Source organism: Musa acuminata, chromosome BXJ1-8 (genome assembly GCF_036884655.1).
Source record: "Musa acuminata AAA Group cultivar baxijiao chromosome BXJ1-8, Cavendish_Baxijiao_AAA, whole genome shotgun sequence".
Lineage (NCBI taxonomy): Eukaryota > Viridiplantae > Streptophyta > Magnoliopsida > Zingiberales > Musaceae > Musa > Musa acuminata.
Genome location: NC_088334.1, coordinates 51,389,909 through 51,410,590, shown reverse-complemented (window position 1 = coordinate 51,410,590; position 20,682 = coordinate 51,389,909). Strand labels below are relative to the sequence as shown.

The following is a 20,682-nucleotide window of genomic DNA, read 5'->3' as shown; positions in this document are numbered from 1 at the left end:
GGAAAAAGAGGAAAGGATCTCTGTGAAACCAAGAATGGAACAATGACAATGTAGCTTTCTTCTTGCCCAGCTCAAAGCATTTATTATCCTCTGATGAACCACCTCATCTACAACTGAAGATTGACACAGCAGCAAGTGGACTTTTCTAAAGCAAGTGCAAGGCAGATGATTGGTTCCTCTGATCCTCCTTGTGGGGGCAACAAAAATGGAGGTTGGAGAAGTCACTAGGCTCTCCACCACCACTTCTATGGCCTTGGCTCAAACCTAAAAGAGGCCAGGAATTGGATGGCACTAGTTAAAAGTTGAGGATTTTAAATGTAGTGATAGTCCTTAAGATCTTTAACTAAGAATCTTTCAGATTTTGTGCATGCAGAGTCTACCATTGATTTATTTTTCTTTTGAAAAAAGATAGAAAATAAAGTAGGATTGCATATAATTTTGGATCAAGCTCTACCTTTGCAACCAAAACAAATTATCTTGATCCTGCAATGCATACATGATTAAGACTTTTGTCTGACAGCCATATGTAAAATTGCCACGAGGAGAGAGGGTGTAAATAATATAATTATGCTCTATGTTCAGGGATTTCAAACAAGTAGAATTGTCTAAGATGATGTACAAATCAGAGAATCAATGCAGGTTATGACATCAGCATCGAGCCAAATTATCTAAACAAATCACTTGGACCAAGTAATCGTTGTTAAGGACCATAAATGTTTAATTCACTGGAGTTACAACATACCTATCCATGTAATTTTGCATGTGAGGACTTAGGTGCTCCATCTTCTTTCCAATAGTCGCGCCAAGTTCAGGAGGAGTTGCTTACAGGATATTCTTCTCGTTTATCTCTTCTAGGGCTAAGTACTGCTGAAGAATATACAGATATTCAATAGTAACAGCTTCACCTGGGAGGTCTTTCTAAGGCAACCCGACCAAACTTTCCCTTCCTGAAGTCACTCAAGATGCGGAAAGCTGCCTGGCTAACATCTCCATTGAACAGTTGAAGAGCAAGCTTCTGAAGAAATCTGCAGCAATTGATGCCAAGAAGACCAATTAACATTCAGGGGCAGCAGCAAGCTATAAGTAGAATTTGTGAAAGAAGGAAGCATACGTTTTACCACACTGATCATGTAAATCAATCCTGTAGCGTTTGCGAAGAGTTTCTGAACCTGTTGCATAATGTTCTGATTAGCAGACAGGGGAAATGAGAGAGAAAACGGTCTCCTAACTGTTTAATTTATAAACCTTTAGAGCAGCACGAAAGTGTAAAGAGCATGAAAGTGTAAAGTGCAAAATGCATTTAAATAGGACGTTGTGCGACGAACTCACTGTTTACAAACAGACGTCTAGTACGTGGGCTGAAATATACACAAAAAACCTGTTTAGTAAACAGTGGAGACTTGGCTATCAACTGTTGAATCCCATTTTCTTTGTGCATATCTGACCCACACAAGTGGTTATTAACCGTTAACAAGTTACAGGGTATCACCATTAACAGAATGTTGTCAAGGGGTATTAACTATTTATCGAGAAAAAAATGGAGACAGCACTTTTCTAGCCAGCAAAATAAGCACTCAGGAGATTACCCGAGTCCAAGCATGGGGCTCCCAACAGTGAACAGCTCCTTGCAATACAGAAAAACTATCGAAGACTGCTACGTTTTCAAGGATAATGACTCTCAGTCCATGTGAGCTCAGAGTCTCACATGCTTAATAACATTACCACCACATAATTTGTGACCTCTATCTTTCATGTACAAGATAAAAATCTCGGAAAACCTTGACCTTTTGCATTAACGCAAACACATAAGCCATGATGAAAACTCAGAGAAGATAGTGAACTAAAGGGAATGGATGTCACGTGCTATAGGTATTTTTTGTCATGTACATATCTCTACACATACTCAAAACGATGACCAACCTTGGTACATTAGTAAGGTCCCTGGCCAGAGTGATCAAGATTCAAGTCATATAAGCAAACTCTTTAATAAAAGGGGTGAGGCTACATAAACTCATATTGGTGAGAGCCGTGTGCCCTGTGTTCATCCTTTTATACATATACACACCAAGGAGATATATGGATAGATATGTTATAGGAAACTGGGAAAGATGAAATATTTTAACTATTTTGGAGAGTTCACGAGTCAGTGGGAGAAAGAACTAACCTACTTCAGGAACTCTTGTCAACATTTGCACGAGAATGGCTGCTACATCAGCGACATCGTATGACCTCTCCCCAATGTCATCACATATTGCAAGCTTGATAGCAGCTGCCTGGTCACTAATTCTCATTGGCAATATGCCAGGAGAGTCCAACAACTCCAGATCTTTACCAAAATGTACCCATCTGTCCAAAAACATTGACATGTAGAAACTTCAGAAACCCAAAAAGATTTTCCTATTCCAATGAGATCAAACATAAGGATTTGCAGAGTTTATCTAGACATAACATTGTATATTAGGGTAGATTATCGGTGTCTCTTATAAGAAACCTTTTTAAAAACAATACGTTAATAAAGAGGATATACTTCAGTTCTCTTGTAACTCCAGGTCTAGGAGCAGCTGGACACATCCTTCGCTTCAGCAAACGGTTAATTAGAGATGATTTACCTACATTGGGATAACCAACTATTCCAGCACGCACCTGCACCAAAAACAAGAAAAACATTGACAACATAGCAGTCAAAGCAATGTTCCCAACTTTGAAGGTATATCATACATTTCAAACTTGTTATTATAAATTATTTCATGGAGAAAACAAAACCTATAACTGAACCTATATATAATCCATTTATCATCTTCTACAAGATACTGTTCAGATGAAATTGAATGATTCTATGGAATCAAAGAGAACCTTAAACTTCCATAAAACTAACTTAAAGCATTTGCTGTTTTTCAAGGTCAAGCAAATACATATTGGGAAGCTCAAGAAACAGATGACAATAATTTAGCTTTTTAATAGAATAAAAAAAACTACTTGATAGGAAGTACAAGAAATAGATATTATTGATCAACAAAAAACATGAATTCTTAGTCAGCAGCTTATGCAGCAAGGAGAACATAGCACATCAATGGGGTTGTCCAATGAACCAGAACATAACACATTACAACAGTTCCACAGAAGTATAAACATCTCATATTCTCATCGATCATCGAACAGCACAGATTATACTTAAAGAAGTATACATGAAAAAATAGTTTGATACTATGAGCCAATAAATAGTATATTATGCCTTATGCTAAGGGAAGCACTTGTGAAACAAATGCTCAAGAATATAAAAAAATCCTTGGTAATTTTTTGTGCTATATGACAAGTGATGTATGAACCCTAACTAAAAGGATCCACTTTGATCAACTCAAACCATTCAAAGTAAAATCCTCCTCATCTTCATAACCAAGCATGTTCCTGGTAGTCATAAACCAAAGAAAACATAGTGGAATAGGGACCATCCGCCTAGGTCACTTAGGAAAGGACAGTAGATATTCACCTTTCTCCACTTCCTTGTAATCTTTTGAGCCCTACATCCCAAATTTATCAACCATTTATGATCTTGAAGGATTCCACTAATACTGGATTCTCGATCAGAGTTAATGATAAAAGGAAATGAGGAATAACAACAAAGTTCAAAAGCTCACTACTGAAATAATTCAACTCAAAGTAAGGATATCCTCTTTAAAAGTCCTTGGGCCTTTTCTTCCTTCCTTTTGCTATACAACAGTACCATGATTTTTCTCAATTCAGTTTCATTCTTTAAGTATACCAGGATGCATGTGTTTTTCGGGTGCATATGCATTCTGGTTAGCTGTTATATACATGTACAAAGATAATAAACTACTTGCTATTAGCAGTCACAACATGCATAAGCCCACATTCTATTGGAATATAGCATTGGTGAGTGCACCCAACATCTTGCTCAAAATTAGGAAAAAAAAGGAATATGACAAAAGATAATATGCTCAAGAAACACTGGAAAATGCATTACTGGACGAGGGAGTAGTCCTTTTGCTCTACGTTTGGTATTCACACTAACAGCTAATGACTTTGCAAGTCTCCCAAGTTTCATGGTTCCCTGCATATGAACAAAAAACTAATTTGTGACCACTGATGACCATAAAAGCCATAGCATGTAAGGATTTGGGTGTACCATTCCAAGCTGCCCATTAGAGAAAACAACTTTTATTCCCTGCCTTGCAAAGAATGTCGCCCATGCATTTCTGTCTGCAGCAGATATCATGTCTTCTCTATTCAAAACTAAAATCTTTTTCCGAGTTCCAAGCCAGGAATCCATCTGGTTACTTAAAGCACAATTGGTTAAAAATTGGCAGTTTGCTTGTAGTTCATGTATAAAAATTACAAAAATAACCTGAGGATGACTAGTAGCCATGGGAATCCTAGCATCTCGAACCTCTATGACAACATCCATTAACTTCAGCTGCTCCTTTAGTTCTTTTTCCGTTTTAGCAATATGACCAGGGTACCACTGCAAAGTTCATAGTCAAGATTCACTCGTCAACTATTAGATAACGCCACAACATAAACTTCCCATGAATGATTACTAAATGGATTTGCAGTGCAAGATATCAATTCATCAACTAGCTCTGGAGCACACATTATCTTATACCTGCACAGGCCGCAATGGCCTCGTCCAGTGATACAAATCAACCTCCAAGTTTTCCCAATCAATTTCTTGGAGGGGGCTCTGATTCCATTTACTTGAAAGATTGAGTTTCTCTTTTGAGGACCAACTTAGGGATGTTTCAGCAGCAACCTGCAGTACACACTTTCTCAATTTCATAGATCTGTAGCTTGTATACAATTAACATACATAACCAAGAAGCTACTGTCATTTATTTGGCTATTCATCAAGCAATATAACTATCTGCAACTATGTAAAAAGAAGAGCTCCTTTTTTAAAAAGGCTTTGCTTAATGGTAGGGAAAAGTACTCTAAAAGGAAATAGTTACCTACATGGCGCAACCTAGTGGTGACAAAGACTCACTGATGATAACATAGCCCTCACTAAGATGCTATATCAGCAATTTTACATAGTGAAATATAGACAAGGAAACAGAATGAACAACTTTCTCAGTAGCAACAGGGGATGATTGAGAAAAAGGTTTCTATGTAAGTTTTCCATACAAGAGATTAACAATACGTACAATACAGAAACTCCATAAGTCTGAATGACTACTAGACGTGCAACCAATAGAAAGGCGGATTAAAGTAGCGAAAATATGTGTAGCTCATATAAGGCCGAAACAAGCTAAGCATCATTTGTTTGGGGAAAAAAAATCTATTTTCCACATCATTGTTATGCTACAAAATCAAACATAAAGACAGCATGATGCAAATTAAGTATTTCAATTAATCAAAACAAATAAAACACACTGCCACCCTGGTAACAATGCTTGCATATAGCCAAGGTAAACAAAGGCAGTTTCAGGCATAGGTTCCGAGAAGAATAATAATTTGTGCCACAGGATCATACTTTGTCTCAGTTATCTATCAGCAGACAACTTGCCACGGATAGGAACAAATAATAGGATATATCATAAATTACTCTGTGTGATGCTGCCACAATTCATTATCTATCCTCACAAGATGCATATCCTAATGCAGTCTAGAATATTGTAAGAAAAACATCAGTATTTTTAACAAACCATGCTAGCCAACAACAAGCCATGAAGCCCTAGTTTCGTTCCTAATCAGCAACTTGATCATTTGAATCAAACGTTTAAACAACAAGAATAACAATATCACAACTCGATATCCCAAATTGTGTTCCATTAGGCACAGACAGAGCTCAAAGGAGAAAGTTTTGACAAAATTTGACAATACGAGATATTCTGCTACATAGCAACTGATGATTGTCCTGCTGACTCAGGTGCCGGGCCTTCTCTTGCTCAAGTGCATATACCTTCATCAACTATCAACTAAATCCATTCATCATAGATTCGTCAATCCAACCAACAAAACCGCTTCTTTCATCAGACGAAGCAGTTCAAGAAACCGGCTAAAGAGCATAGGGTTTCATCCGGATGAAGGGGCAAAAGGAATTAGAACAGTGCAGCGGGGCGAAGATGATTACGGTCCCAAGAAAGACTAAGACGAACGGCAGAAGAAGGGAACTAACCACGTTTGAGACGACGAGCGTGGCGGACACGCGGGGGGAGCAGCTCTTCTTGAGGCGCAGAGAGGGGGAGAGGGAAGGGCGCGAGTGGAGGGGAGGGGCCAGCGAAGCCATAGGAGTGTCTCCCGAGGGCAGAGACGCGAGCGGGCGAGAGATAGAATGAGTTATATTAACCGTTGGATCTTCCAAAAGAAAAAGAACATAAAAAAAAACTAATTACATATTACCAATCTACTTAACATATCGATTTTTAGATTTTTAAAAAAATATATTAAAATTTATATGGTTATAAAAGTAAAATATCTAACTTCATTTACACTAATATCTTTAATTTTATCATCGAAAACATAAAAATAATAGATAAAAAAATAATTTTAATATTCTAATTATGTTTTCGATTATAATGAATGACGATATTACTGGGAGCCGCGAGTGACTGTTATAGATGAGAAAGGAGAGCAACGACAAAAGTTGAGACAAAAGGAGAGGAGGAAAAGGACGACGCAAATGCTGACACTACATATGATTCAACACTGCTCGACAATTACGTCAGCACCAATGCAAATATAGGACAATGAAAGAACCACTCGGTATCTGCATTGATATCGACGCAAATATAGACGTAGAGCAATGCCACTCTGTATCTATGTTGATGCTAACAACAATATAGGGAAGGGCAACGTTGCTTTGCAAATACTAAGCGACCCTTACGTCACTTTGCATCTGTGTCGATACTAATACAGATGCTAAGCATCGTTGACGTAGATGCGAAGCGACGAAAGAGTCGCTCAGCATCTGCATAATGCTAACGCAAATGTCGAGCGGCCTTTCATCACTTAGCAACTGTGTTGGTGCTGACACAATTGTTGAGTGGCGTCGATGCAAATACAAAGCATCGACATCTATGTCATCCGCTTCCTCCTCTCCCTTTGTCTCACTACTCATTGTCACTCTTCTTTCTCATCCACAACAGTCACACGCAACCCATAATGGTGTCGTCGTCCATCACCACTGAAAATATAATAAGGATGTTGAAAATGATCTTTTTATCTATTGTTTTCATACTTTCATCAATAAAACCAATAGTATTAGGGTAAATGGAAATAAATGTTTCACTTTCATAGCCATAGAGATTGCAATATAAATTTTTTAAATCTAAAAATCGAAATACTAAAGACAACTAACTACATGAAATAATCTATAATTAGCTTTATAAAAAAAGTAATGGTTTTATACTATATGCCATTTTTCTCTTGTTTTTGAATAATCTTCCAATATAAAAATTATATATAATAATAATTAATTAATTAATTAAATTTCATTAAAAAAATTCGAAAATTTTATTTTATTTTTGATTTATTAATATAGAGTAATCTTTATTTTTTAAAAAATATATTACCTTAGGCCATGTTCTATGAATTATCGTCTCACCCATGACATACAAGGACGAGGACGATGAGAGCAATGAAGTGAAGGCGACAATGAAAGTCAAGGATAATATTTAAAAAAATAAAAAACTAAAAGACGCTGTACGGGGATAAACCAAAAAGAAAACATGAGAAAACACCAGAGAGCCACATGCCAATAAACCAAAAACAGCGGATGCTCAATTAGAAAAAAGTAAAAAATTTAAAGGTTTCTCTTTTTTTTTAGAAATTTGCCATTTATAATTTTTGGTAGTGTTATGAATAAGAAATTAATAAGTAGGAGAAGGAACCGTATCGAATTACTAGTTCGACAACCTTTAGAATTCATGGGTATCTTACCGTTGTCATTCTTAAGTAACACAAACAAAATGTTTAGGATCAGAAGCATAGCTAAAAAGACACTAATCATTGCATGTCATGATCTATGCTGTCTCAGTTCTTACTGGTCAAAAGGGAGAAACCCTAAGATCCTGAATGAGATGAAGGATGAGAGAGAAACTGATGTGTCACAAAAATCAGTCACAACAAAGAAAAACTGCTAATAACTATTGGCAGTAATGACTACAGGAAATTGGTAGTTAAATGAGGGTTGCCAAGGGATCTAACGAAACAAACTTGAGATTGAGAATACCTGTAAAAGAAGGTGCCTCGGCCAAAAGTATAATTCATCACAAACTAGCATAATACATCTTTAATTTTATCTAATAAATGAGTGGCATCTCATTAGATTTTTGGTAGGCCACACCAATCCACAATCTAGTATAATCACCAAATTGCAAAACAAATGATGGCTCAGCCAACAATTTCTTTCTGTACAAATTTCAAATTTTGATATCAAACTTTTCAATCTCCACAATTAGGATAGGAAGATGCAAAATCAACATAAATTCAAACATTTTTTTGCTATGTATCATATCGCATAGGCGCATAGTAAAAGAACGAGTTTACACCCTCTGTTATTGGGGATCATAAGAGAAGTAAGTTATGAACATCACAATAGCTTAAAGTGGATTATAAAACAGGGCAGTGCAAGCCAAAACTTAAAAATCCTTTCATGAGTCTTGCGCCCATGCTACCAACCCTGGTACCTGTGAGCCAGATTCTCTTTCTCCTTATAGTACTGCACATAACTGCAACCACCAGATAGAAGACCAGACCACATAAAGATTTCAGTACACCAAAAAAGAATGATGAATCCACAATAGTTGCCTTTATATAAACAAGAATGCAAAATTATCAATAATCACTAGGGACAGTAAAGCATCTTTGGAACAAAAGAGCTAATGCAAAGGAATGAATATACACACATTCCACCAGAGCTGGATATATAAAAGGTATTAGAAAACTGAGATGAGCTTTAAAAGTTATATTTTCCGCACGATTTTCGGAGGATGCATGATTATTTGTTTAAAAACAAGCTACGTTTGGGATTGAATAATGGCTTAGATTCATGTATTTGATCTAACTTCTGGCGATTGAAGTGGGAAGGTCAATGAAAATAATAGACTGGTATCATGAAGAAGTCTGAAGTCTTAATCAACCTTTTTTTCTCTCTCTTCTTAGTTCAGGGACTCAATTATCAAAGTTGATTCAGTTATAGAAGCACGACTTTAAGATATATATGTATGTATGTATGTATATATGTATATGTATATGCATGTATATGTATATACATATATATATATATATATACATATGCATGTATATATATATATATATATATGCATGTATATATATATACATATATATATATGTGTGTGTGTGTGTGTGTGTGTGTGTGTGTGTATGTATATATATATATATATGTCCCCACAGTTTTATATTCTTTTGAATAAGGTTGAAAATCTTAGTCCAGTGCCGATACTGAATTAACAATTGAACCAGTAGATGTTTCCTTACGAATTGATGACCCTTTGAATAATGATGAACACCATTTGGAGTTGTAATTCAAGCTAGGTCAAACTACCAATCAATCCCTCTCAACTTGACCACCACACTCTGACCCCCTCCCCTTCTCCTTCAATTATGTCCTACTACCACAAAGGAACATTTCTCCTTGTTTGTATGATAATTTAATTTTAAGTACACTTCCTTGGAGCGCTTTGAATTCAAAAGAGTGACATGATTTCATCCAATTCAAGATCTCCAACTTCCTTAGAGCATTTGATGATAATAAGTGTAACACCCAGATTAGTCTCCCAACGGAAGTGAACTAAGACCAAGATTGACTCATAAGAATATGATAGGTTTTCTACTATTAACTCCAACTTAAATATTGTGACCAGTAGTTTAGGCTCAATGAAACTAGTTGATCGGTTATCTCATCAGGTTGAATCATAACAATCGGTATCAAAATCGACCTAGTATTAGGGCATGATGAGAACTTCGAATAGGAAAGGATTACTCGTGGACAGAGCTAGAGAGCACATCACAACGGGAAACCACCACTAGGTATGAATAGTTTAGGCTCGATGAAGCTAGCAAGCCAGTTATCCATAGATTATCATTGCACAAATGAGAAAAGAATATCCCTCCAGCCTACACCAGGATTGGAGCAATATTTTCTTTTTCCAGAACCTCATGTTAAACAACCGGCAAAAGCTTAGCACAAGAACTAGATGTACTCATCCACACTAATGGTCATTTCTTTTCTTAATTTTGACAAGATCTAGTTGTTACACTGGAATCAAACAATATCAAATCCAACGAGAGAAGAGTTCTTTTTCACTATCCTTTCCTTACCTAAGCCATCAAAACCTCATTTGATGCATTCCACTAATCAAAAGGACCAAGTTACGGCAGTACCAACATGAAATCACCTGAACGTCGACTTATTTCAGAACCAAAAGAAACGGAAAAGGGAAAGAAAAGAATCGAGCACGTATAGAAACAATAAGGGAAAAAAGCGAGGAGAGGGGGACGCACGAGTAAGTGCCGATGAGGGGGGTGAGCAAGAGGGTGGCGCTGAGCCAGTTCTCCGTGACCTTGTGGTGGATCTTGCCGGGGAGATCCTTCCACAGCCCAGGCATCACCTTCTGCTGGAACGGCGACAATACACCACCGCCTTCATCCGCACCGGCGTCTTCCCCATCCTCCTCTTCTCTCTCTCTCTCTCTCTCTCTCTCTCTCGCTTTTATTTGCAACGTAAACGGGTCGGGCGAGTCAGGTCGGATCCAAATTAGTACCGGTGGAGGAGTAATCAAGACCCGTTAATTACAGTAACGGACCGGGGAAGGGCTCAAAAGCGCAGGCGAAGTCCACGGTTTCGACCTAAAATGGGTAAATCATTTGACCGTTGACACGATTCACGTGGGAATATTTTGACCACGTGACTAATCATGAATCTCGTCACCCTCACATGTCTTCACACCGCAATTGATGGGAACATCAAATAATGGTTTTCAAGGACCAAAGTGAAGCCAACAGTTTGTTTGAGTCGTATGATTTAAAAGGATTTTAAACATTTATAATATCTATGTAATGTAATGTAATCTAATCTAATTAGACTTCTTTTTAATTTCGAACATATACAATTTTCAGCATAAAAAGTTTACCTCCACCTTTGTTTTCAATTAACTTGAAACTGTGGCATACTCTTCACATAAAGATGAGAATTGCTCCTTGACTGCCATCCTGGAAGAATGAAAGCCTGTCTGCAACAAAGAACACACAGAGCAGATTCAGTAACTATCTTAGCACAGCAGCTCCAGAGAAAATAAAGGTGTCAACAAGGAGAGCACTAGCAATGTAGGAAGCATCCTACTGTAACTTCATACCAGTACTTGGGACTGGGTGACATGCACCACAGCAACATTGAACAGTCTTGCCTCATCTTTTAGATGAAAAGAATATGACAGAGGCCTTGACATGCAAAAACTGTCTCCAATTTTTCCAGCATTCAAGTGATTTTGCTGACAGGGTTTATGATAGTAGTTGAGCAACAAGAGTTTTGGCTTGGAGATGGACTTATTACCTGCAGGAGTGGATGTTAGAAAGCAGTTCCAACTCAGTAACGAATCACTGAGCAGATAAATGGCTACAGTAACAAAAGATAAATTATACAAGGTTGACATCACATCTATTTCATCACATGGATCAACATAAACCAAGTGAACAAAGAAAATCTAGTATCTGCAAAGCATCTTCAACAGCAGTTTTCTTGGAGATAAACCACAAGGTTTGATGCATCCAACGATTGAGGAACATTGCAGCTTTTCTCTTGCCAGTCAGATCCTAGAGTAGACATAACCCAATTTTAGATTACAGAGCCCTCATACAAATTAAGTCGGGTGAATGTTCCATCCCGTATACAAATAATGAACTGACCCTTCTATAGAACAAAGCACAGTAGCATGTCAGTGGTCCCTTCACAAAACGATGACAGCCAAACACAGATTAAATTTATGAAACCCAAATGCTAATAGAGTTCAGGGATCACCGTATTGTTGCAGTACAATGAATTAACTGAGCATATCTGGTACTACAACTCATGCTTCCATCTAGGATCTGACAACCCATGAAACCAAGAACAAATCATGTAGAGAAAAGCAGCATCTGTGCCCAACTCAGGACCCCAGTCCAGAATATTCAACATAGATCAACATCCTGGCAGAGATTGTGCTGAGGCCAAAGCAGATAGACTTGCCGACGATTCAGTACAATGTCTCAAGTATGACTGCCGACTGGAAGATGCGGCAAGATAGCTGGGTGATGCATTACTTGAACCAGGAAGATAAGAAGATGCAAGCCTCGAGTTCAAAGGTGAGGAAATGGGATAACCCATGGAGTGAGGAGATACAAGATAAGAGCGAGATCTGTGAGATGATGCGTTTCCGCGGTCTAAAGAATTTCTACTTATAGGAACAGATGGTGAGTGACCATAAGACCTATGCAGGTTAGGGATACGATACACACTAGAGAATGAACCTGATTGTGATTGGGAAGGCATTGGAGCGAGTTGAATAACTGGGGAATTAAGAGTACTAGAGAATGAATGTGGCCGGGAATTTGATTGTGGCCGGGGAGGCATTGTAGATATGTGGATGGCTGGGGATGCTGCCATGGACGAGTGATATGATGATAATCCTGCATTAGAAGCTGGAGTTGCTGCACCAGAAGAAAGTAAGGGAGTACCCTCCGAAGCTGGAAGGTTGGCTATGCTTGCCCTAGCATCTTGCTTGCAAACAGGGCAGAATGTTCTCCAAGAAGTGAGCCAGCAATCAACACAAAATGCATGGAACTCTGTTCAATATTCAACAAAGAAAGTTAGCATGGAAGAGTAAATTACACCTAATATTACACACAAATTTAATGGTTGAACATATTAGACAATCACATATCATACGCAACCACAACAAGAGTAAAATATACTATCACATGACTGGCATATCTGAATATGAAAGCTCAAAGATGGGACAAAGAATCTGTAGCACCTATGAGAAAAATGTAAAGGATTAAGTCAGCGGTCAACTCTATGTGCATATTATTAATTATTTACATGTTAATCAGTGGTGTCAGGATCATAATATGATTTAAGTACATAATGTGTGTCAACAAATATCAATTCACCAAGCATTTTTGAAGTATCCATGCTTGATCATTGCTGACAATTTAAATGTGAAGCGGGCCATGAAGATTAACATAAACTGTTTTGCCATTCTAAGACATTAGAAGGCTAGCTTTTGAGTAGGAGATCAAATTCCAAAGTAGGTGTTGCACAGTAAAGAGGATGTGAACTTCACCAATCTCAGAAACACCTAGTATATTGAACAACAAAACAAAGGGGGAAAAGAAACCTAAAATAGCCCCAAAAAATAACTGAATATACACATAGCATAAGGAGTTAAATCATATTCTATTATTTCAATTAAACTGAATTACAATGTTTGCTCTGGACTGGTTGACAAGACCAACAGTTGGTTAAAAGTTGGGCCAACAGGTTTCTTTCATACCTTAATAGACAATTGATAGCCTTATTATATTCAGTACCCAGACTTATTGGATCAGTATGTTCATACTCGTAAAAAATGTTATTGCGGAAACTGAAGCAGTCTTCATTAAGTCCTGGTGCTATCTTGGAAATTTATAACTGGGTTGCTGTCTTGGAAGAAGGCAAGGAAACTCCGAATGAAGGTAGAATAGGACTGAATTTACTGAAGGACAGAATGCAGCTGCTGTTATAAAGGCACATGGCATCTGATTGCAAAGCTGACTCATTTATCCGTAGCATAAATATATGCCACAAAACTGAAAAATTGATGCATGGAATGTCAGACCACCTAAGATGCAGGGCCTTGCAAAAAAACTGTTCTACAGTTGATTTGGGTAACAGGAAACATATATATACATATCAATTTGGCCTGATGCTCGGCTGCTTACTGCTACAATTATCAGCAACTGATTTACACTTCATGTATCCCGCATCATGCCAAGCCAAGAAGCATGGACACCAACATGGACATGGACACAGACATGACACAACATGGACATGGTAACACGCCATTTTTTAAAAAATTAGGACACGGGCACGGCAAGGGCACGTGTATATATATATTCGATTAATATGAGTTTTATAATATCTATACTAAAATTTTATAAACTCAACAATGTGAACAAATAAAAATCATCATACAAGTTGAAACAATTAAGATAATCTAAATGTAAGTATCTAAAATAAAGACTTACAAAAAAAAAGTAGTATCTAAAATAAAGGTTGACTGCATCAAATAATATTTAACAATATCTAGATATAATTGATATATGTTTCCTTATGAGTTACGACAATCTCCAAATTTCTTTCCTTATGATGTCGAAGACCCATCTCCATGCTGAATCCAAAGCAGATATCTCTCACGTGAGGACCACGTGGGCACAGCACTACACGTGAGGGCCACACGATGAAGCACACAGGAGCAAAGTGGGAGCACTGTCGTGTCCCACAAATAGAAATGAAAATAAATAAATAAATAAAACACATGGCTGGACACATGCTGGACATGTATCGGGCTGTGTCGACGACGTATACATGTCGGACATGGACATGTCCACCAAAAGCATGTGTTTGTGCTTCTTAGATGCCAAGATAGCAGACACGATCATTTCAAGCTAAAAATCAAGAACTTGATAAGTGTGGGATACCATTAAGAATGCTCATACATCAGCTCACGAAGATAAAATTTTATGGTTTCCAGACAAAAGCAGGGCATTTAGCATCATGGAGCATGGGCATTCTTCAGAACAAAGAAAAAGTGTGATGGCATAAGACTGTTTTTCCAAAACAAGAGTATCCAAGCTCAGTTATATAATCAGGTTAATAGTGATTAGTAAGTTGCTACTCATGATAGATTGACTATAAAGGAATTCCGCAAACCACCATGTGTATTCTTTGCAAGCAAACAACCTAACATGTGCAGTACTTGCTGTCCAGATGCAGCTTCTCTAGATGAGTTTGTATTGAGGTCCTTAGCTTATACTGACATGACAGTGTTATGAATTAAAAGACTGATTTCCTTTGTATAAATACCCCAGTACTAGTCATTCATATCAAGATTTTACATTGCCTCAAGGATATTATGAAAATTGCAAAGTCTTGATATGGCAAGAGCAATTATATTGCAACAGAATTCATAAGAAATAAATAAACAAAACCTTGCATTGCCTTAAGGATGTTATAAAAATTGCAGTCTTGATATGACAGGAGCAACCATATTGCAAGATATTCCCAAAGAGAAAAAAAAATACAACACAGAATTACAAGAAGAAGGCCACATAATTGAGACAGGTCTAGAAGGGTAAGTTCAAGGAGTAGCTTTCTAGGATCAAATGCCCTCTGTTATCAGTAACAATAAAAAAAATAAATGGTGACTAAGTTGTGATCGAGATACTTACTATGACGACAGGGCAGTATCCTGAGCTTCTCACCAACAGTGTAGTCTTCTAGGCAAATAGCACAAGTTGTTGAGGTGCAATTATCATCCAAAACAGAGGTGAATATGAGACTTGGCATTGCTTTCACCAATCGACTACTCATTCCATGGAACTCTCGGATGTAAGGAACTTGGGGTTGTTCACGCCTTATACGGTGTCTACGGACAAAGAAGCACATAGCAAGCACAGCAGACATGGCTAGAAGTGATATGAAAGAGATGGCCATAATTGACCATGCTGAATTGTCAATGGTGGGTATAATCCAGAACTCCAAACCAGCACGGCCTGCATACTTCTTCACTATTTCACCAGAGGCCTTGGAGATAAATACAGCATGGATATGGATGCCAACTGGATTTCCTGACACTGCAATATTTCATGAAGTTTGGGATCAGTAGAGCCCAAAAGACTAAAGTTGCCATTAATATCCCAAAAACCAGGTTTTCTGTCACTAACTGAAACAAGGAAGCAGTACCTAAACTGCAATATTTTCATTGAAGTTTGGATCAATAGACCAAAAGACTGAAATTAACATTAATGTCCGATAAACCAGGTTTCTGTGACTGACTGAAACAAGGAAGCAGTACCTAGAAACCATCTGGACTAAATGCAAACCCAGTCATATTCAGACATGCCTTCATAAGCAAAGATCAGAAATGACACAAATAAAGATATGGGGAATTATCACCAGAATTTTCAAGTTTTACAACATACAAGAAAAAGCCTCTTATGTAGATGCAGGAAACAATGAAAAGGAAAATAGAGGCCAGAAAAAACAATTTTGCAATGTACGCAAAAATCTTTAGAGAGCATAGATGGTAAAAATAGAAACCAGCATGATCGGCAACATTGACTCTTGGTTATGCTTAATTGCAGAGAATGGCATAATTTGAAGGGTCACAAAACTAGAAACAACAAACTGCAACTTGATCAAATTTTGCTAATGGAAGAGAAAGGGAATGAGATTGTTCGACTCAGGGTTTTAAATATCAAGTGTACACTCTCTCTACACTTCCGCCGCAGCTGTAGCCTCCACAATAGTAAGACATTATATCCCTAACATATAATTTAGGCATACATCAAAATACAAATATAAAGGTGATCAATTAATTAAAAAAATGCTAAAAACAAACATAAGGATTGAAATCACAAGCGATGGGTTGCCTCTTCTACACACAGTTGGCAACGGGTTGATGAGAGGAACACCGAGGGAAACCCACGATCCTTGTTGTCGGTGATGGATCGACGAGAGGGACGCCAAGAGAAACCCACGAGAGAGGTCACCGGTGATAGGCGACGGGTTCTTGAGGGTGGGAGGGGCACGAAGCGTGTGCGGTGATAGACGACGGATTGTCGAGGGAGCGATCGCGCAGGTAGCCGACGGAAGCAGGCTCGGGGCAGTAGGGTAGAGCCGCAGTGACACCATTACAACTGCAATATGGCGTTTTGCCTCTTCCCCTACTGCTACTGTTCAGTGAATCTGATTTTGTTGTAATATGGTATTCTAAATATGCTTTCACCTTCCGTTGGCATTCGCAGACCTTGCCTTCCACAAAAATTCCTTGATTTCACATCTCCCCCAAACTCCCAAGGGCCACGATTTAACACCGACGATCCTCTAAGTTCGGCGAGAAATCCCTAAATTCCTCCAGCTTCCCCCATCCTCACGTGAAGGCCATGCGACAACGCTGCATGCGAGCGTCATGCAAGGAAGGGTGCAGGAGATGTCCGACACGAATACATTGTGTCCCAAAAAAAAAAATAAATAAATAAATAAATAAGACACATATCATGTCGTGTCGATGACGTATCCATGTCGGACAACCAAAACGACGTGTCCGTACTTCCTAGGGTGGCACCATCATGTACCAAGTGCTAGTACAAAGGTCCATAACGAAATCATATTGGTCCAGCCATCAACCAGATTCGGCACTCGACCAAGTTTTTAAACCTTGGTTTGACTTTCCTAAATCAATATTGCACAATGAAAAGATGCATGTTTTTTAACAAATTGACATGTAATAGTGATACTAATTACTAACTAAAGAATAATCAACAATTTCTTGGAGATCAATGTGATTACCTTAACACAAATCAAATTCGTTTGACTACAGTGGGGTTGTCAGTCAACACAAACTTAAAAAGATTGTACTATCACTATCATGTAATGGAAGTTAATGACAGCTATTAGAAGTTGCATTAGCAAATCTTGAAGGCATTATAATCATCTCTTCCTAAGTTGTTGATTGCTTTGATTGCTTAATTTGGTGAATGACAATTTAATTGCAGACAGTTCCTTCTTCAGAGTGATTTACAAATAATTCAATCAGTTGTTTGACAAACTCATTATCCATCTGAATTGAACCATTTAAAATGAAACTGGAAAATGGCTTATTGGGTGGGTTAAGACCACAAGAAGGCGTGCACAAGGAGACTTACTTGAAATCACTACTCCACTATCTTCATTGTCATATACAATTGCAGCTTTGAACCCAGCATTTTGTGCACTTCTGACTTTAGCATCAAACGTACATCCTCCTCTTATGATCAATGCAAATGGATTCTCTGAACCTCCACCAACTTGATTTGTTAATGGACCACACGCATCCAGAGGTTCTGCAACGTATAATACCCCGCATTCACCAGACCTTTTGATTGGTCGAGCTGAACATCCAAACAAAAACAAGAACTTAGCTGCGACTATATGTGAGAACAAAGAAACGAGAACTATGAAGCGTGATTCTTTAATATTCATTATGATCAAGGAGGACCTTGGAAAAACACATCTTTAACTGACAAAATGATGGAATCAACATAACAACCAATTAGTTCACAAACTTGATAGGCTGATATCAATCCTATGTGCACGCTAATGAAAAGGTCATCTGACTTAAATTATATGGGAAAAAGTTTCCTTTTCAGAGATTTTGGAGAAACCTGTTAAATTGTAAGCACGAAATTGTTCGAGAACAAGGATTGTTACAGTTATATTTGGCAATATCACTAGAAAAGAAAAGCAAAAATCATATGCTTTAAACCATTAACAAAATACAAAAACAGGAAAGGATAACATCAAGAATGAAAGAGTTCACCTCATCAATTCAAAGGGGGTTCTATGTTACAAAGATATGTGACCTATTTGCAAAACCAGAAAGTAGAAGCTATTCGAAGTTTCCATGGAAACCGCCATAACCAAGACCAACGCATTTATAAAAACCAAAGCTTACGCACTCACCGAAGTTTGCCTCAACATCAGGGAACGACAATGACACATTTCTCCCGATCAGCACCACGTTTCCAGCCGCCGAACCAACCAGCAGACCAAGAAGAACGAAGGTAAATAGCACATACTTCCTCAGAAACTCATGCTCCAGCAAACCCATCTCGGATTGCCCACACGCCTCAAACAAATCGAGCGAACTCTTTAACTTGGTGGACGCAGATCAAAAGCGAAAACAACCAAAGAAGGTGTTTTCGCGACCGGGAAGACAAAACGAACCACCAAATCCAACTCTTTCCGCAGAAGGAAAGGATCTTGCTCACAAAGAAGGAAGAAAAACGGGGGAAAACGAGCTCCGAGAGGGGGAAAAGGCGGGGAAAGACGTCACCAGAGAAATCTGGACGACGGCAAGATCAAGGTGGAGGCGAAGGATCGAGACATCGGATTCCATGAGAAGGCGTTGGATCGAAAGGAGAGCGAACCAGAGCAGCTTAAGGCGGGGCGGCGAGCATGGATCTCCTGGCCGCGTCGAGCCTATCCACCCGGCGAGGGCGCCCCTAGAATCCGCCAATCATGGTATTTTCCAGCTTTCAAGATTTATGACCGCACAAGATCAACCGCATATATAAATATACACGTATATTTAATTCATGTGCATAAATAGGTGGAAAAGGGCATACTTCTTTCCTGGTTTAGAGATAACATTTATCCAACCAAATTTTAATAGTAGTATAGGACAATTTTTCTGAAAACCCCTCTTTTTTTTTAGAAGATATCTTTATTTTTATTTTTCTTGGATGATACCTTTATTTTCTATAATCTTAAAAATATCCCTCTAATCATCTCCATCACTTTTATCTCGTCACATTCGTTTGCTACGAGTCTCTACTATGAGGCTCTATTGTCTATCATTCTCTTCACTCTCTTCGAACATCACTCTTCACCTCTTTACTTTTCTTAATAATCTCTTCCACTTTTCTTAGGCCTCAGGACCTCATTTGTCGTTGGATCATTGGCTTGACCTCCTTTGCCTCATCGATGCCTATAGTTTATTTCGCTCTATTCATGCTTTTGCAATGATCTCAGTAATCTTTGAGTCCAACTCGAACTCTCATGCTCAAGACAAAGATCTGATGAGTTCCTTGATTATCGAAGTGAGTTGGACAATCTCTTTCTCCACCCTGTGATGGGATCGTGTTGCAAATATAAATCGCATGGGGTTGTGGCACTGAATGACAACACAAGCCTCAGAGAAGTGCTGCTTGAGGCCAATGTTGCTGGAGCGTAAGGAGTCATGGGCACCAATGAGGTGGAGGAAGTCATTGAGAATACGATCGAACCATTTGGGTCGACAATAAAGGGTGTCCTGAAGTTAGGGAAGGTGACTAAGAGTAGTGTAGAGACGGAAGACAATATTAAAAGCATGAGGTAGAGCTATAACAAGGCGAAGGTCACGAGTGGGGAAGGATCAAAGCTATTTTCGAGATTTCATAATAAAAAAATATCATATGAGAAAAATAAAAACAATGATACTTTTTGAAAAACAGAAAAGAAATTTTTTTTCATAAAAGTCACCCTATAATATATATATATATATAATTTAAAATAATCTTAAATATTTTCATTAAAAAGTTTAATTTCAAGCAAAAATTACTAATATATAGAAATGTAATATCAATTGCTTTGATTTAACAATCAACCATGAAAATTAATTGCATCGATAATTATATAAGTGTTAAATCTATAGGAACATATACGTGACACTTCAATTTGGAGGGATATAAGGTGGCGTTTGGTTCATTGGATATGGTGGGATATTCTTCGGTGCCCGAGAAATGAAAAAGGACTCGACATCGGAGCATCCACTCGTTGTTGGACCCAAAGTCGCCGCCAATAAGATTGCACGAATCTCAAACGATCTTTTATTTTGAATAAAAAAAACCATAAATATCATCAATTAATTCTGATAAGATTAAATA

General features: G+C 38.0%; 2 protein-coding genes and 1 pseudogene across 2 annotated transcripts; all 3 read right to left on the bottom strand.

Annotated features, from left to right (window-relative positions):
• Positions 1 to 553: 553 nt before the first annotated feature.
• LOC135588718 (DAR GTPase 3, chloroplastic-like) lies at positions 554 to 6,289 on the bottom strand. The gene is made up of 9 exons (XM_065080994.1): positions 6,134 to 6,289; positions 4,622 to 4,768; positions 4,364 to 4,480; positions 4,145 to 4,288; positions 3,983 to 4,069; positions 2,528 to 2,643; positions 2,165 to 2,346; positions 1,112 to 1,169; positions 554 to 1,025 (listed from the first exon to the last, which is right to left on the bottom strand). The coding sequence occupies exons 1-9, from the start codon at positions 6,242 to 6,244 to the stop codon at positions 902 to 904; spliced, it is 1,086 nt and encodes a 361-aa protein (XP_064937066.1). The 5' UTR covers positions 6,245 to 6,289; the 3' UTR covers positions 554 to 901.
• Positions 6,290 to 8,440: 2,151 nt separating this feature from the next.
• LOC135588717 (cytochrome b-c1 complex subunit 8-like) lies at positions 8,441 to 11,101 on the bottom strand (annotated as a pseudogene).
• A 651-nt stretch (positions 11,102 to 11,752) lies between these two features.
• LOC103995696 (receptor homology region, transmembrane domain- and RING domain-containing protein 1) lies at positions 11,753 to 19,302 on the bottom strand. Its single transcript, XM_009416347.3, has 4 exons — positions 18,719 to 19,302; positions 17,923 to 18,147; positions 15,445 to 15,849; positions 11,753 to 12,798 (listed from the first exon to the last, which is right to left on the bottom strand). The coding sequence occupies exons 1-4, from the start codon at positions 18,864 to 18,866 to the stop codon at positions 12,155 to 12,157; spliced, it is 1,422 nt and encodes a 473-aa protein (XP_009414622.1). The 5' UTR covers positions 18,867 to 19,302; the 3' UTR covers positions 11,753 to 12,154.
• Positions 19,303 to 20,682: the final 1,380 nt, after the last annotated feature.